Genomic DNA, 18,458 nt, shown 5'->3' with positions numbered 1-18,458 from the left:
AGGGCATAGTGAGGGCCATTGGAGGATCTGTGGATGCCCATGATTTCCATAGCACCGCAGGATTGAGGCGTGCCCGGTGCATGAATTGTCTCCACCCTGTCTGGAGTGTAGGAAGCTAGGTGTCCTACTGCTTCCTGCAGGGAAACCAACTGGTTTTCTTCTGAAGGTGGTTCCTCTGAGTCTGTGTCACCATCAGAAAAAGTCTCTTCAGTGGCATAGGGTGATGGATCAGGCTGTGTGCTGGGCACGTGGCCAGTGTGGCTGTCCTGGGTGCTCTGAGTGTGTCCTGCTGAAGTGGAGGGTAGCTGCTGGTGGGTGGCAGGGGGTGGTGGTATTGCATTAGAAGAAGGAGCAGAAGCAGGAGAAGGTGTGGCACCAGGAAGGACAGTGGAGCATAATTGCTGCAGCAAGCTGATAATGAGCTGCTGATTGTTTGTTTGAGCAGCTTGCTGTGAGACCGTTTGTGGCTGGGAAACAGCAGCAGCTGGAGAAATGGCAGATGTGGACATCACTGCATGGCTTGGAGGAACCGTGCACGCGCCTGCACTGGAGGCAAGGGGCAGTGACGGTGCAAGGGAAGTAACTGCGGCGGTCACCGATAAGGGGACCGAAGCAGGAGTTGCCTCCCTTGGATTGGAAAATCGTGACAAGGGGAGGGGTGCACGCGTATGGGCAAGCGTGTCCCCTAGTGGTCCACCTTCCTCCCTGCACAATGGGAGGGCATCCCTACACGCCACGGTCGCCAAAGGATCCGAGACGGTCGAGGCATGCCGCGTGGGGGGCTCGTGATCCGATGTCACGGCCGCCACCACGGACGCATCGCACGTAGGGCCCAGACTAGTGTGCGGATCCAGAGCAAGTGACTTGCGTTGTTTCCCCAAAGGGTTTGTGCAAAAATCCCTTGAGACTGAGGGCATGGGGAAAGGGATAGAGGAGGTCGACTCGGGTACTGCCGACTGGCAGAGCCGAGAAATCGCGGATCGCGACGAGTCCGATCGCGAATCGAAAAAAGGATTGTGAATGGCACCACTGACCTGTGTATTGGTAAGCAAACCTGTAGAAGTCGCCGGAGGAGGCGTAGTGGGTAGTGGTGGTCTGGAGTCGACCGGAGGTAGCGGAGGAAGTGGGGGTGGCGTAGGGTTGGCGTTGCTGAGAGCGGCAGAGGTAGAGGGCCCAGACTGATCGCGAATCGATTGCGATCGTGCCTTAATTTTAGCCCGATCTCCCAATCGGGCTACATAATTGTGCGACCTGTTTGAAGACATAATCGGACACAAAACAGAAACGCCAAAGAATCGATAGACAGGTAGAAAATGCGAAAAACTTAGCCGTATGAAGTGCACAGGTACAGGTGTCGAGATGGCTGCCGGAAAAAGAGGGCGATAACCAGGGGGACAAAGGGGACGTTACCTACTTCCGGGAGGTTATCGGCCGTAGTTCTCTCATTTTCTCCGCATAGGCGGATAGTAGTTTGCACAGGACAGGAATGTCAGACCCCTGCCGGAGTCTGCACTAGTTGGGTCACGGTTAAGTATGTGTGATTAAAATGGATTTAATGTTTCAGTGGACACGGTGTTCACATTTTTCCAATAGCAATGATGCCAAAGTGGTTCATTACTCTTAGTCATACCTACAATATTATTATTATGAACATTTACTCAGCTACCTAGTCCAAAAATATCTACATGCACTCAAATATCATCACCATGACTAGGATAGTTCAGACTCCATAATCAAGAAACAGCAATGCACAGAGGGTTAATGAAAATGAAAATGAAAAACATTTCCAGTGTTTAATTTTTTCTCTCAAATTACAGTGTCATGCATCACACAATAATTATATCTCCATTAACAAAAAAAATGTTATCTTGAATTTCTAGTGTCATTATGATTAAAAAAAAATTTTTTAAAAACATGAAAGAAAAGAAAGAAAAATTATTAATCAAGTGCTATTTTATGAATATATATCATTAGGTGAATAAAAGTATTGTTTACAACACACATACTTTGTTAGTGCTATGGAAAAATAAAGTCTGGACAGAATGTTCGTAAAAAAACAAAAACAAAAACAAAAAAAAACAACCTTTTTTAAACGTGAAAACATATTTGTCAACATTAATCAATGAAACAGGTTTAACAAGTGTGACATCTGGACAAGATGTTCTAAAGAAAAAAAGGAGAAAAAAAGAAGAGAGAAACTGATTAACATAGGTTATGTCTGGACAGACTGTTAAAAAAAAAAGAAAAAAGAAAAGAAACTGAAAACATACTTCACTTCTCAACATCAGTCATTGAAACAGGTTTATCATGTGTTGTTTTGTTTTTTAAAGACCATTATTTTATTTCTAAGAAAACAATGACATCTTATTGAGCCTAACCAGTTGGGTGTTTTTTTGGTTTATTTTATTTTTATTTCATTATTTATTTTTTTAGCCTAACCAAGTTTGGAACTACAAAATCACACCTGTGCTAAAGCCTTCTAAATATGAAAACTGCCATACCCATGCGAAGCTCAAATGTTGTGACAATTCACACACACACACACACACACACACTCCTACCACAATAAGGTACTAACATGAATAAAGTATCCATGGATTTTCCAGTTTGATGACAAGAATTGTTTTGAAAAAAGAAAAAGGTTTCTTTTTTATGTTTTATTCCTTCTTTCCTTGTTGTTCCAGATGATCATTTTTATTATGTTTAGCAGATTATCTTTAATCAATGATTTGACAACTGAAATGAACAAAGCACTCCTTTTTTTTTTCTTTTTTTTTTGCATTAAGACAAATACATGCAACCACACACAAACACACTAAACAAAAAGTCAAATCTGTTAGGACATGAGCTTCAAACAAAAGGAATCAAAAGATCAAGAAAGAATATGTCAACAACAAACATGAAATTTCTGATTAAGACATAGCAGAAAATGAAGAGGCTTCGTGTTGACTGGAAGTTTAGTCTGAGCAATGACAACTAATCATCTGCTGTGAAAGACATCTTGCACACTAGAAATAACAGATAATCCATAACTGACCCCATGAATCACAAGAACTAAATGGTCAAAGATCAAACAATAAACAAGGGAAACCTGAAGTTAACAGAATCAAAACCACAAAGAAAGACACAATAAACAAATATAACCCTTACTTTTATAAAGGTCATCAACTATAATCACTAACTATGTTAATGTGCATGCATACAAGCTTACAATCAAACTTTGGACACAGCCTCACCCTTCACCCATGCTGATACTGGCAATTCAAACAGCACTCCAAAAATAAACCAAAAAAAAACCCACCTTATCATTTTCATAGCCATCCTCCATACCTTGTATAGCATCCAAAACTTCATTGGTGGCCTTTGACCGTGAAATGATCAAAAGCGCTGGTAGTTGTTCTGTCCTGTAACTGCGGATTTGATTGGCTGCTATACTTCCAAAATGCCTGGTTGCTGATGTGACAAGCCTGCAAAGTGGAAACACAGAATATGTTGGAAAGGGAGATGGTTGGTTCTGATATTTTTAATACTAAAATAACGAAAAATAACTGGGTGAGCTTATCATCACATACACACACAAAAAACCCTAGATCATAGCGTGCATCATTATGTAGCATTCACATGGCTTAATGAACATGCTGCAACAACAGTTGTCCCTTGCAAAATTCTGCCAGAATAGCACACTGAGAAATCTGATGTAATAAAAAAGTAACATAATAAAATACTTCAGAAATGTGTGTGTGTGTGTGCTCATGAACATCTCTAAATCCATGGAACATTCAACAACATATAATCAAACACAATACATTAACTAAACATTTACTGCTATCACTATTTAAAAAAAAAAAAAAAAAAAAAAAAAAATTGAGTGCAAAGCTTGGAAGAAGAAGAAAATGTCTGTACCATGCCATGACCCTAACGCCTGTCACCTGTCCATGTTGTCTGGGTGAGTGAGGTCCCAGGCCCAGGTGATGAAGTTCGAGGAGAGATAGTTGACGATGCTCTCTGAGCACAGGAGCTGGGAGCAGAAGACGTGTGCCTGGATGCTGTTGTCGTGGTGCAGGTACAGGGCCAGCAGCTTCCTCTGTCAGTCAAAATCGCCACAAGGTTACTGCCTCTGTCAAGGAGGAACAGTGGCCTACTTCCAGAACTACGGAAGCGAATTAAGAATATGACCTGCCCTTTCACCTTACCAAAACCGCTTCCTCTGTCAGTCAACAATGCCACAAGGTTACTGCTGCCTCTCTCCAGCAGGAGCAGTGGCCTACTTGCAGAACACACAACCAGGGAAGCGAATGGAGAAATGTACCTGCCCTTTTACCTTACCTAAACTGCTTCCTCTGTCAATCAACAACACCACAAGGTTTCTGCTGCTGTCAGGCAGGAGCAGAGCAGAGGCCCAACTGCAGAACAAGTGACGAGGAAAGCGATGGAGAATTTTACCTGCCCTTTTATCTTACCAAAACTGCTTCCTCTGTCAATCAACAACGCCACAAGGTTACTGCCGCTGGCAAGCAGGAGCAGTGGCCTACTTGCAGAACACACAAAGTGAATGGACAATTTTGCCTGCCCTTTTATCTCACCAAACAGCTGACACTTTTTTTTTCTTTTTTTTTTTTTGAGGGGACAGGAGGGGTTGGGGGGTTTACAATACATTTTTATTCATCCATTAGGAAATTACATTGTGAATCCATTTTTTAAGTATCACACACAAATTCTTAGTTTATGTATAGTTATTTAATGTACACTGCAGATCAGTGATTAAAAAAAATATCTAGAAAAAGGCCAGGAATACTTACATCTAATGCCCTGCACTGCAAAGCATCCTTGATGGCATCATCCAGAGAACCAATATAAAACACAGGGTGCATTTCTCCATACCTGTTGGACAAGAATTTCACAGTAACTTTTAAGTAGAAAGTATGTGAGGGGTTGATTAAGAGTGTGTGTGTGTGTGTGTGTGTGTGTGTGTGTGTGTGTGTGTTTATGATAGGGCTCTACCAGATTTCAGAAATGATAGGGCACAACCAGGATTCAGAATGGATTAAAAGAAAATACTAGAATATAAAGAATCAAAAAGAGCAACAACCTATAAACAACAACAACAAAAACTATTAAGTATGGGAATCAATCTTTGAAATTATTGACAGTCATAGATTACTTTACAACTCAGACCTAGTCTTGAAATCAATTATCATTATCAATATCATTAATACTTATGTAAAAAAAAAAAATCTTGATTTACACCTTTCACCTCTTATGAGCAAATAATGTTTAGAAAACATTTTATCATCCTTGCAAACAAGGTTCTATTCTTACTGCTTTACAATATAAATCAAAATTGCAGTCTTAGTGTAATGAAATTCAAAGTGCTGTATACAGCATTCATTTTTCCTCAATAAACACATGCTCACATAATTCAAAAGCAAAAACTCTATCAATATATGTATACATTTCTATCTTTCTTTTTTTTCTTTTCTTTTTTTACTTATAAAAAGATGCAAGGAAAAAAACAAACAATTCACTGACCTTTGTCCAAACTCATGAGAAAAGTGTTCCAGTGCTTCTATCTCAGTTCCATGGCTTGTTAACACTGAAAAGAAATCAACAGGTCTAATGTTAAATCAATCAATATCTACAAAGTGAAGGACCCCTAAGTCCTTAGGGTCCATGTATTCTATATAGGTCCAATCCCTTCACTGTGAAAGTGTCCCAATGAGACACACACAGAGAAATTATGGGCACAGCAGAATATGAAACTGATCCTTCCACTGAGACAAGAAAAGGAGAGAGAATGAGAGAGAGAATAAGAAAAAAGATGGTGGGTGAGGAAGGATGAAGGAAATGAGGGGACAGGGACAGTGGGAGAGGGGAAAGGCAAGGAGAATAATGCAGGAAGGTTCAGGTGAAGAAGCAAGTGCTGATATCGTCTACTAATTCACCTCTGAGAAGCAAACATGTAGTTGAAATAAAATATCACAGATTAACATAAGTGAAAAACTTGAATCTCAGCTTGACCAATGTGGCATAAAATACTTTTATTAAAAGGGGGGGAAAAAAGCAAGCAATATGAAAACTTAATCTACCACCCATAAAACTATGACACCTGAACACTTGAACGAAAACAGCATATTTTACCAAGCTTGAAGAAATGGAACTGGAATGATCAAAATTTCAAGAAGGATGAGCCATGAAAAATGCTTGGCATTCACAAGCAAACAGACTGTAAAGAATTACTCATGTCACAGACTTCTTGTGCTCATCAAAACAGACAACACTTTCTTGTCCATGTGTCCACAATCTTTCACTTACTCAGAGGCTCGTGTCTCCTGGACTGAGGCAGGTCTTCATTTGTGTCAAAGAAGTCTTCTTCTGTTTCCACTTCAAGGATGTCTTCTTCGCTTTCAGAATCCATGGGCTTTAGGGAAGAAAATATATAATATTCATTAAAAAAAAAAAACATACATGTCCACAACTGCTGACTTGTTCAAGTTGTTCTGTTATATGACTGGTTCATGTGATAAAGAAAATATCTTCAGAACAAACAGTATCTTCTTGATTATGAAAAGAACACTGCTCGCTCAACTGATATGCATTACTTAAAATTGTATATTTGAGTTGTACTGAATGATCAAATGTACAACTCAATCTGTTGAAAAATATATACATGTAGGAAAACCTTTTTTTGGTTCATATTTATTGTACTTTCATTATATGTTTAAACAAGAGAGGCAAGGCCTTCAAGACTCACTTGTGATACACTTAAAAAATAAAAATTTAAAAAAATCTAATCGTTAAAATGTGTTCTGTATTTGTTATTATAAAGCTTCGGGTTTAAAGAAAAAGAAAAAAGAAAAAAAGTCCTTACGGCAGATTCGAACCCCGCGCATTCGGATAAGAAGAAACTGTCTTATCCATTACACTATCGTGGCTCCTTAACTGACGTTCAAAAATATAATACTTAAACATGCTTTTTTTAAAGTGCGATAAATCGATTGCGGTATTCGCAGTGAGAACGCTGTTCAAATCATATTATTCTGGTGTATCTTGAGCATTCAAAAAATCTTTAAGGACAATTAAAAATTCTTTTTAAGTCCGCGGTAAAGGAGACGTGGCTATCGCCACAATCACACTGCAACATTTAGCTGTTTTCTCTGGATCTAGATAGATGTGCAAGTTTAGTTACACCAGGTTGACACGGTCGATTCAATTTTTCTGTTATGTTCATTCTAGTTTTATAGTTTTAAAGTTGATATGAAAATTGAGTATTTTGTTAAACTAACAACATGTAGAGCCAAGTACAAGTACTTCTAAACGTTGTATGAAGTGAAAAGGACTTCATTTTGAGAAAAATCAAGACTCTGGAAATTTTTGTGTTTCATCAATTCAAGGTAACTCTAATGGTTTATTATTTTTAACTGTGAATTCTGACTGATTCTATGGATATCTTTATGGCAGTTTGGGGCATAATCCAGTAAGTGATGAGGCGTTCACAAATCTTTCTCTGAATAAATATTTAACGGTCTCCTCCTCCAACTTTCCATCACATGTTATTGTGTATTGTCGATTGAATATAGGACTGAACGGGCACGTCAACAACTTGAAACAAAATGGCGTCGTTCACATTCACGAAGAATATGAGCACGCACTTTGAATATGCATAAATATGTGTACGCAATTGATTTTTGCCCATAACCTTCAGGGCTCAGCCAATAGATCTATAAATTCCACTCGTCGTATTGATTTTAGGATTTTCCGAAAAAGACCACTTGGGCGAATGAACATAGTGAAAGCCCTGTACACTGAGAGTAAAACACACAAGCTTTTTATGAACATAGTGAAAGCCCTGTACACTGAGAGTAAAACACACAAGCTTTTTATGTATTGAGCATAATTTCAAAATGTAATGTTTAAGATGAGAAAGATCAGTTTAAAGCAAATTAAGTCCCCTAGCATTAATTACAGATTAATTTCCCTTTTTTACTATCAGCACCAAAACGTTTGCAAAATAAATATAACTTCCATGCTTAGCAAAAGAAGTTCCTGTTTGAACAAAAAATGATAAAAATGACTGCTCTTCTTGTTGTGTCAGAATATCATATCAAAGTGTCAAGTTTAGAGAATAAAAAAAATATAACAGTAAATGCAGTTTGCATATAATTTGGCTTCTTTTTATTTTTTTGTGCCGATCCCAGAGGTGCAATATTGTTTTAAACAAGATGACTGGAAAGAACTGAAATTTTCCTATTTTTATGCCTAATTTGGTGTCAACTGACAAAGTATTTGCAGAGAAAATGGCAATGTTAAAGTTTACCACGGACACACAGAACACACACACATACAACCGAACACCGGGTTAAAACACAGACTCACTTTGTTTACACAAGTGAGTCAAAAAACAAGACAAAATGGACTATATTCACTCACAAACATGCCCATATCTCATATGTACTGAAACAGTTGCTTATGAGCCAGATAGCAAATATCCATGTACACAAATCTAAGCTTCAGATAATATCTAATTTATAAATACTAGTCGTTATGAATACAGATAACAAATCAATACTCAATAAACATTCAGTATTCATAAGAATAACTGTCATCCTGATGCACACAATAAGATACTCCAATGGTGGTCACATTCCAGCTTCATAAGGGATTCTTTTTCTTCTGATGTTGTTAAAATCATTTAAAAAACAAAAACAAAAAACAAAAAAACACCAAAAAACCAACCCAACCCAATAACTTCAAAAACCAATAATTAAACAGTGCTCTTAGTCCTTGTTTTGTACAGGACTGCGTAGATTACTTATGGAATTCAGCTGACTGGGTGGACTTCAGTACCTCTGTTGACTGGTGAGATCTTGTGGACTTTGTTGAGTGTGTACTTGAAGATGCTGGAACCTTTTCATGTACTTCAAACTCTGCACTTGGATACTCGATTCCAGTATCACATATACTTGTCTGAAAAGAAAACATCATGTGCATATATGAAGCAGTGTGTAATCCTAAACATAACCTTAACTCGAAGGATGAAACAGAAGCTAAGGTGGGTAAGGAAGGACTAGGCAGGATGGAGTGGTGTGTGTGGGGGTGGGGTGGGGTGGGGTGGGGAGGGGGACTACGATGGAACAGGGTGGTGGGAGGAAACAGTGTGAGAGAAAATGATGTTGTTTGTCCAAGTCGGAAAAGGCATGTTTATTTAATATTCTATTTAAAGCTATTCTTTCATGTTTTAAAATTCAATCATCTGTCAAGGGTTATGTTCTGTGTACAAATAGTTCCACTCATGAGCAATATATCAAAAATTATATTTACAGGTATGTCTTTATCCATTTGCAAACACAAATGACTTATGTCAAACTACTTGTGTTTCCATTCCCCATACTAAAACAGATCTTAAAATACATTCACCTCATCAGCGACAGTGGAAGGAAAGCCATCCCAGTGTTGAAGTCTGACTGGTACATTGATAATTGAGTACATATCCTGTTTCACCTGCACAGACAAGTAAACAGTGGGTATTAGAATCCTTGAGAGTGACTTCTCCTTTGATATTTTGAGCTTTGCTCTTCATCAGTCATGTGGTTGGAAAGAAATATGTATGCTGCATCCATTCATATTCAGAGAGATTTAATATCCAAATAAGAACAAATGTACAAACAGCTTATAACCCAAAACACTGTATTATTAAAAGTTCTGAACCTTGTAAAACTATTCTAGAACATACAGCAGCAGAGAGAGACACTGAGAAACACACAGATAAGTGCCCCCAAAACATAAATGGTCAAATCAACAATGGAAATCTCACCTGACCGACTGTCCTGCTTCCTTTTACATTCAAATTGTAGACATTGTACTTTGAACCTTTATTGAATACAACCTTCAGTTTGTATTCATCATGTCTGTGAGAGCTGAAACAATGAAGTAGATAACATGGGAGACATCAGTATCAAACTGAACATGTATAATCTGGTATATTATTTGCAGACATTTTACCCACCCCCACCGCCCCCCTCCAAAAAAAATCTAAAATCTTTTCCTGGTTTTTGTTCTCCTGCAAGCAAGTACACCTGTGTATATGTGTGCAGATATATATATGCATGTATGATCTAGTGTGTGTGCACACTCACTTACGATTATATAAAACTGATGCAGCTCATAAGAGGCATCACCCATGTGTCTAGGTACCAAGACAAAATGCTGGGATTTCAAAGTTATATAAACAAACATCTGCCCATTCTCAGTCTTCCTAAACCCACAACAGGTCTACATGCACCCTCAGTTACAATATATATATTGCCTGTGTGACAGCACAGACTAGAGAGTCTAACAACTCTATCTCTTTTTGTCTACTGGTTTATCCTGTGCCTCAGAAGTTTCTTCCACATAGCCATCATAGCTTTTTAACAAAGCAACACTATATTTTGGCGCACAAAAAAAAAAAAAAAAAAAGAAAAAAAGAGGCATATCTCTTTTCCTTACCATCTCTGTTGAAAAAAAACCTAGAAATCTACCATGGATTCTCAACAATTCCATGCCATTTCTTTATCTCTGTTGGAAATGAATTCTTCTACACATTTTCAACAACTCCCTGCCATCTTTGAAACTTGTACTACTCACACAGGTCCACCAGAGTCAGAGGTCAAAGAGGTATCAGAGGGACTGCACAACTGTGGAGTAAGCAAATACAGCACATTGTCTTTGGGCAGGTAAAGGTCTCGTAGCACCATCTGAAAGCACAGAACACCACATTCCATGTCATTCCGGACACATAATGCTGCAAATAAAATAATGAGAATGGATATTTTCAAACACTGGTAATAAAAAAAATCAACACAAAATTTATATCAAAATGCCAATTCAATACACCAATATTTTCAATATCAAACTATCAAGATCTAAACTGTGAATCTGCCACTAAAAATAAAAGAAAGTATGTGTTAGCTCCTTTAAGCAATGTTTTTCATTGATGCAAAACATGTTAAATCAAGCTCAAATATGTCAATCTGCCACTAAAAGAAATGCAATCATGTATCTGCGCTCTAAGTCTAATGCAATTTCTGTTGTTGATGCAAAACAAAATCAGCAGTTCTGATCAAAACACACTGTGTGACTGTCAGCAATACCTCCCTTTCAGTTGTGAAACGGCAGGAATCAGACTCCCTGCTGGAGTCTGCACTAGTGTGTCACGGTAAAGTATGTGTAGTGAAAATGGAATTACACCCCTATTTTACAACAAGAATACAACTGCCATTACCAGCAAAATAGTGACAATAACAATAACAATGATGATACTCATAACAATGACAATCTGAATCTTTTCAAGAGGGAGAAAATGTCACCAACCATTCTGCTCCCTTGATTTAAAGCAAATTTTCAAAAATAAAAGAAAATTATGATATCTTTTCATGCAATTAAATCTGATAATAATCTTTACCATAGCAACATGGTTTTAACTGACCAACATCAAGATCAGAAAGAGCACTGATCATGCTTTTGCACATTCTTACTGAGTCATCCATTTTTCGCTTGATGAAACCTTTCAGCTCTTGTTTATCAGCAGGGATACCCAACTGAGCTTCCAGCATCTCCTTGATTCGACCTGTGAAAAGAATGGATATGATTTAAGAGGTTCTTTTCATGGTTTAAAACTGTGCCAAATTTCCAGACAACCTAGAAAGTAATCAGTGCCATGACTGGCGACTATATATGTTGTTATCTCGTTCATCATTTATCAGATGGATTCCCCCGTCTCCTCGACGAAGGCGGCAGTACGTTGCAGGTCCTCCAGTCTTCCGTAGAGCTTCCAGGCCGCTGGGATTGGGTCAGGCCAGGTTTTCTCTCAGAGCGCTTGGTGGAGCCGGCAGGACTGCAGCAGATGTTCTGTTGTCTGGCTGCCTGTTCTGCAGGGGCACTGCTCTGTGTCACCAATACGGAGTTTCATGTATAGGTGGTGTTTCAGGCGGTTGTGGCCTGTCCTGAGCCTGAAAATGGCTACCTGCTCTCGACGAGTCAGCAGGTAGTACAAGTCTGCTCTGTTGTGGCATGGATGCTGCTGCTTCCACTTGTTCTGCAGCTTGGCCTTAATGATGGTCCTGGATTCAGAATAGCTGGAATACCTGTCCATCTGCTCTTTTGTAGTGCACTCCTTTGCCAGGGATTCAGCTGTCTCGTTGCCAAGCATGTTGCAGTGGGAGGGAATCCACTGTTGGGTGACTGTGTGACTTGTGCAGAGGTTCTGGATCTCTGTTGGACCAAAGGGCCTGCAAGATGGACAGGGCGTCAGTCAGGAAGACAACGTTGTGGCTGGCATAGGGGCTGACCTCGATGTGGGCTGCTGCTGTTTTCAAGGCTTCTGCTTCCACTCTGTAATTGGTGGAGTACAGGCTGGTAGCGAGGCAGATCTTTCCTGCAGTGCTGAAATAGGCAATGTTGACATCAAAAAGAGTGATTTCTAAAGTACTTTCCAAAAGTCAAGAAACAATACAAACATAATAATCTCAAACAATGGTGGTACAGTTGAGTTACTCAAGGAGGCGTCACTGCCTTCAGATAAATCCATATACGCTACACCACATCTGCTAAGCAGATGCCTGACCAGCGCTGTGACACAACGCACTTAGAAACAGACACAAGTTATAAAAGCAGGATATGCACATATGTATGGCGATGAGGGGTAAGGTGTGTGGGGGATGTGGTTGGGGGTGGGGATAATGCACCCAAAACCACACACTCACACAAGCACCGTACATTCTGCCAAAATCATCATAACAAAATGCCACGCACCTACAGTTTCAGTGTCCGGTAAAACAATCTGGATGTTGGAACTGCGGTATTCTACATTGAAGTTGATCATGCGTGTGGTCAACAGGTTGGCACGGGCAACACCAAAAAGGCTTGTGGAAGGACCCGAAGCAGATGCATCATCATCCACATTAGAGGAACCCTGCAGATCCTCAGCCAGAACGTCAGATTCGCTGGAATGTCCCATAGTGGCTGTGGCCATCCGAGCGGGACCGATGTCTGTTGGTGAGTCATCATGCATCACAGAGTTCACTGCCAGCTGTTTGAAAGAAAAAAAAGTTTGTTAATAGATAACTTGAGCCATAAGCATATCATAGCTTAAATTCTTTTCATGGACATAATTTCTGGACAAAAGATTCTCAGATATATTCATGAAAAAAATGTCAGTGAAATTTTTCCTGGCAAAAAACAACAAAACCCCACATGAAAGCATCTCTGTTAACTGGTCCAGAGATTCAAATTCTGTTTAACAGAAACTGATTCTGATATTACTTAAGTCAGCCATAGTCCGCTGTCAAATAAAAAACTTCCTTCTCACCATCCTGGCATCAGACATGAACTACCACATCAATGTCCACAAGTCAACTGAATTTATTTAAGAATCTCAGTGTGCGTGCGTGTGTGTGTGTGTGTGTGTGTGTGTGTGTGTGTGTGTGTGTGTGTGTGTGTGTGTGTGAGTGACAGTTGACAGGGTGCTACTATGTATAAAGTATGTTTGTGCCTGGTGTCTGTAAATGTTATGTCTGTGCTTTGTCATACAAACATAATAATATGTTTTTAACACCAGTCCAATATTTTTTTAGCATGAAAACAAAGACAAGGCCAAACTTACTTCCAGATTCCAGTCATGTTGAGCAAGGATAGCACCACAGGTTTCCAAGTCATCCAAACCTGTGAATGCCTGAACAAAGAAATCACCCAGCTTGATCAGGGTACAGGGTTAATACATGCTTTTCTCTTCAACTGATAAGAATTTAAATAAAAACAAACAAACAAAAAACACACACACAAAAACAAAACATTACTCAGCTCTTTGTCAAATATTCATATGTCATCAACATGACTATTAGTGTATTACTCAGTTGCAGGCATAGTTATTACTAATTTATGACCAGCCATCTCATGATTCACAGTGCTAAGTGATTGGAAAATGTTAAAACCTAGTAAGATTTCTTTCTCTCTTAATTAATTTTAAATATACCAAAATTTCTCAGTGTGAGCATGTGTGAACATGTGTGTGTGTGTGTGTGCCTAACAGCATACATGTATGTACATCACAATCATTACATGTGGATAGTGTCAGAGTAAAGTGTCTATATGAAAAAAAACCCAAAAAACCACACACACACACACAAACTTGGTAATGTTTCATGCATCACAAATGTCTTGGGTAAAACAGTTTCTCAACCACTTGATCCTAGGAATAAAACATGAAACAGTTACACTGGTCATGGGTGTTTATCCACTGAACCTTTCAGTTTTACTTTTAGCCAACTTTTACACCTTTATTCTTTTTTGGGTAAAAAAAAAAAATTAGGAAAAGCTGTTGTATGCAACACTTGCATTGAGCCACACAAACTGGCTGGAGCTGGTACGGCATAAACATTTCTTGCAGCAATCCAACATGACACTTCCAACAGGAAAAATGGATTTGTCAACCGCATGTCTTCAACCACCAGCTGACCATCTAACCATGTGCAATATGGATGCACCGTAATCATCTCTTTTCTCTTATAAAGTGCTCACAAACTGTGCATGTTACGTTCCACATTTATGATTTTTTATAGCAGTACGCCAGCAGCAGCAGCAGTAGTAGTAGTAGTAGCAACAGAAGTAGCAATAGTGTAAAGCTATCAAGCTTCTAACAATACCTTCTTTGCTCCATTAACTGATAAAATAACATGGGTATCGTTTGGTCAATATTCCACAATCAATTTGTCCAGTTGGTTTGTTGATGTTGCTGTTTCGTTTTTATTTTTGTTTTTTGTTTTTTCACTCATCAAATTCAAAGCTTAAAAAATAATTGAGAATTTTGAGAAGTTACCTGGCTGCATTGCTCATATGAAAAACACAATAGTGCATATTTTAACTGAGATCCATACAAATCTAGTATTAAAAAAAAAAAAATTTCTTTTGCAAGTACTTGTTCTTTGGACTAAAATTTCGTAGTTGCTGGCTGTCAATGTCTCAATGGATACGAAGCTCGGTGTTTTACAGAGTTCCCAATGAACTCTTAGCTGTAGGAGACCTAACTCATCTTAAGGCAGCAGAAAAGGACCCAGTTATGTTTGGCCCTGCTTCAGTAGCATTTCAAACATCAGCCAAATACCTGGGTGTATATCTCGATCAAACCTTAACTGTGAATGACCAAATATCATTCTTGTGTCGCTCATGTAATTTTCATCTCCGAAGGCTAGCCTCAGTCAGACCCTACATAAGAGAGAAAAATACGGCTCAGTTGGTTTCCTCTTTTGTCCTGTCCAGACTGGATTACTGCAATTCCACTCTTGCAGGTTTACCATCTTCCTCCATCAACAGATTACAGAAAATTCAGAACAATGCTGCACAACTGGTTCTCGCCAAAAAGAAATCTGATTATGTTACACCTCTGCTGAACCAGTTACACTGGCTTCCAACTGAGTCCCGCATTCACTATAAGTTAGCAACACTCGCCTTCAAACATTTTGACAAGTCTCTTACATTGTATCTCTCCTCTGTATTGGAAACATGAACCCCACAGAACATTAAGATCCAGTTCTGAAAAGCTGCTTAAAGTTCCAAGGACAAATCTGAAATGCGCTGGAAATAGGTCTATCAGAGCTCAGGTTCCCCAAGTGCGCAACTCTCTACCCTCATCTTACCTTTTCCGTAAGCATTTTTGTTCTGGGTGGACAGTTAAACCAAATTATGCTTGTTAGCAAGTATTTTTTGTACCAGTATTTTTGTGGTCCTGTTTTAATGCATTGTGTATTTTATGTAGTTTTGGTCTCAGCAGATGTGATGTCGTTTTTTCTATCTGGTTATTTTTAATGGGCGTGTGTGTGTGTGTGCATGTGTGTGTGTGCGCACGTGTGTGTGTGTGCATGTGTTTGTGAAGGTACAGTGCTCTGGTGCACGTGTGTAAGTGTGCAGGCATATTAGTATGTCCGAACAGAATTCTATGTCAGAAAATAAGAAATATTTTAATGCCTATGCAATTTTGTTCTTAGTGCAGTTGATATTTAATGTCAGCATGTGTGTGTCTGTGTGTGAGTGTGCGTGTCTGTCTGTAAGGGAGGGACATCTATATATGTGTGTGTGTATGTGAGTATGTGTGTGCGCATGTGTGTGTGTGTGCGCGTGTGTGTTCTATGAAATGTGTGTGTGTGTGTGTGTGTGTGTGTGTGTGTGTGTGTGTGTGTGTGTGTGTGTGTGTGTGTGTTCTATGAAATACATTTTGTTTTAATCTAAGCCTTATTTACTTTATAGCTTTTATAATCTGATTCATCTCTTAAGGCCAGACACGGTAGTACAAAAACGTATGACATAAACTTGAAGTTTATGGCTTTCTGTGACATGGTATGCAAAGATATTGGACTAAACATGCCTAAAAAGGTCATTTTGTGCAATTTGTCGTGATGGTTTCCATGGAAACGAATCCAAAATGGCTGACAAAAAAATTAAAAGCTTAAAACTTCGGTACCTTCATAGATATGTTATTTCTGTTCATTTTATTTGATTTATTTGTATTTGTTCTTTATTATAGTGCAGTGGTATTTTAGAATTTGAATAAATACTTTGTTGTTGTTGTTGTTGTTGAAATGTGTATAAATTCCTTGACATAATGTTTTTCAAATGAGTGTATATTCATTCTTTTACTAGTACTATACAAACCACTGCACTATAATAAAGATGAATACATAAAGAAAGAAAGTACCAAGTTTGAACATGCTATCTTTTAAAGTTTTTGAGCATTAGCATTTTGAAAAATGGTATTACGAAGACAAAACACAAAACTGAGAAAACAGGAAAAGGAAGAGATGTGCTTGTACTCACAAGAAATCACACATGTTGATGCTGTTTGAAGCTTTATTTAAGTGAATATAGTACTCAGGTGAAACGGACTATAAAGATTAGATGTTGAAGAAGCAAATTATGCGAAAAAACGAAAATCACAAAAAATCATGATTTTGGTCAAAATTTCACTACCGTGTCTGGCCTTAAGTGTGCATTTTTATTCATATGAACACACTGGATATTTTCCATTGTCAGATAGCGACTGATATGTTTTTACGGCATGTTTATAGTCAACTGGATGATGTAAGGCGCTTTGAGCAGCATTGGTGCTGGATATCGCGCCACAGAAAAACTATGTATTATTATTATTATTACAAAAAAGTCACTGAACGACATCGGTAATTGTTACATTATAGATATGATGATTTTGGTCGGAGTTCGTCGGTAAACAAAAACCAAAAAAATAGTGGGAGTTTGTTGGTAATTTTGGTAGGAGAAATGGCAAGTCAGGAAGATGTGCTGAGGGTCATGTGACCAATCTGTGGATCGAGTTTGATTTCTGTTTGGACTTTACTAAACACGGTTCTATTAGCTATTGGTGAAAAGTTCATGCTTGACAAACTCAAGAATCAAGAAAGGTCCGCAGAGACTTTCATTGACCAAGAATTCAACTTCACATTCATTAAATTATTCAGAACTGATTTGAGCCGTTAGCTGCACATCGGTCCAGGCTCGATGCCCAGTGCTGGCCTAAAAATTTCCGTCAGTATTTTTAGTGGTAAGTTCTGTATTGTGATGAACAGAAGTGAAAACTAATTTGTGTATCATGTGTTTTCATGAGGTCATTATTCAATTTGTTCATGAGATGATTCACTTTATTCCATATACTCCGCTTAACTCTACGGTCTGAACTGGAAACATGCGCCAACTTCAAGAGTATTGTGTTATTGTTAGTCACTTTGTGCTAGTCTTCCTAAGATTCAACCCAGTTCTCTCTAGTCTATACATTGTAAATAATACATTTTAGTCTTCAAATCAAAAAATAAAATACTGTTGTCCTTGGCCTGACCATACTTCTGTAATACTGTTATCATTCTAACATTTGAGCTTTGACAATAACTGCATGAAATAACAATGACTATGGATTTTCGAGTTTTGTAGTCAGCGTCGTTGATCATTGTACACACGAAGATCCAGACTTTGTTACATGTAATCAGACAACCCTTCAAACAGAAACATAAATCAAACTAACTAATCAGATCAAACAACTGTTGAGTCAAAAATTAAATTCACGTTAAAATGACTAACACAATCGAAGATTATTCATCAGTGACTTAACAAGTTTGTTCTGTCAGTAGACAACAGTTCAAGAAACAGCTGATTTGTAATCCTGGTTTATTACACATATCTTCTCTTTAAATCCAACATATACTAAGTTTTTGAATACAATGGACTTTTCGTAACTATAACAACCGATTCAAACCTTCTTGTCTTCAATCGAGAATCTTTTCCCTCATGAAAAACTGGTTTTACCTGAAAGTCGATCAGTATTTGATCCTTAGTGTCGGCCATTGTATCTAATGTGGTATGCTACTGCGCATGTCGAAACAAGCGGATATGTTCATGGAAATGAAAAGTGAAGAAAAAAACCACAA

The 18,458-nt window shown here is 38.5% G+C and overlaps 1 protein-coding gene across 1 annotated transcript in view; it reads right to left on the bottom strand.

The window, feature by feature from the left end:
• Positions 1–18,386, bottom strand: part of LOC143279710 (FAS-associated factor 1-like) — a 32,727-nt gene extending 14,341 nt beyond the window's left edge. The window contains exons 1-13 of the mRNA XM_076583819.1: positions 18,337–18,386; positions 13,640–13,708; positions 12,790–13,066; positions 11,514–11,605; positions 10,624–10,733; positions 9,812–9,914; positions 9,415–9,498; positions 8,845–8,964; positions 6,313–6,418; positions 5,530–5,593; positions 4,800–4,881; positions 3,930–4,084; positions 3,331–3,467 (exon numbers count right to left, since the gene is read on the bottom strand). Coding sequence (XP_076439934.1) covers positions 3,331–3,467; positions 3,930–4,084; positions 4,800–4,881; positions 5,530–5,593; positions 6,313–6,418; positions 8,845–8,964; positions 9,415–9,498; positions 9,812–9,914; positions 10,624–10,733; positions 11,514–11,605; positions 12,790–13,066; positions 13,640–13,708; positions 18,337–18,375 — 1,438 coding nt within the window. The 5' untranslated portion in view covers positions 18,376–18,386. The remainder of the gene's footprint in view (positions 1–3,330; positions 3,468–3,929; positions 4,085–4,799; positions 4,882–5,529; positions 5,594–6,312; positions 6,419–8,844; positions 8,965–9,414; positions 9,499–9,811; positions 9,915–10,623; positions 10,734–11,513; positions 11,606–12,789; positions 13,067–13,639; positions 13,709–18,336) is intronic.
• Positions 18,387–18,458: the final 72 nt, after the last annotated feature.

The sequence above is a fragment of the Babylonia areolata genome, chromosome 3 (assembly GCF_041734735.1).
Source record: "Babylonia areolata isolate BAREFJ2019XMU chromosome 3, ASM4173473v1, whole genome shotgun sequence".
In the NCBI taxonomy this organism is placed as follows: Eukaryota; Metazoa; Mollusca; class Gastropoda; order Neogastropoda; family Buccinidae; genus Babylonia; species Babylonia areolata.
The sequence above is the reverse complement of the archived record's forward strand: the minus strand, read 5'-3'. Positions and strand labels throughout refer to the sequence as shown.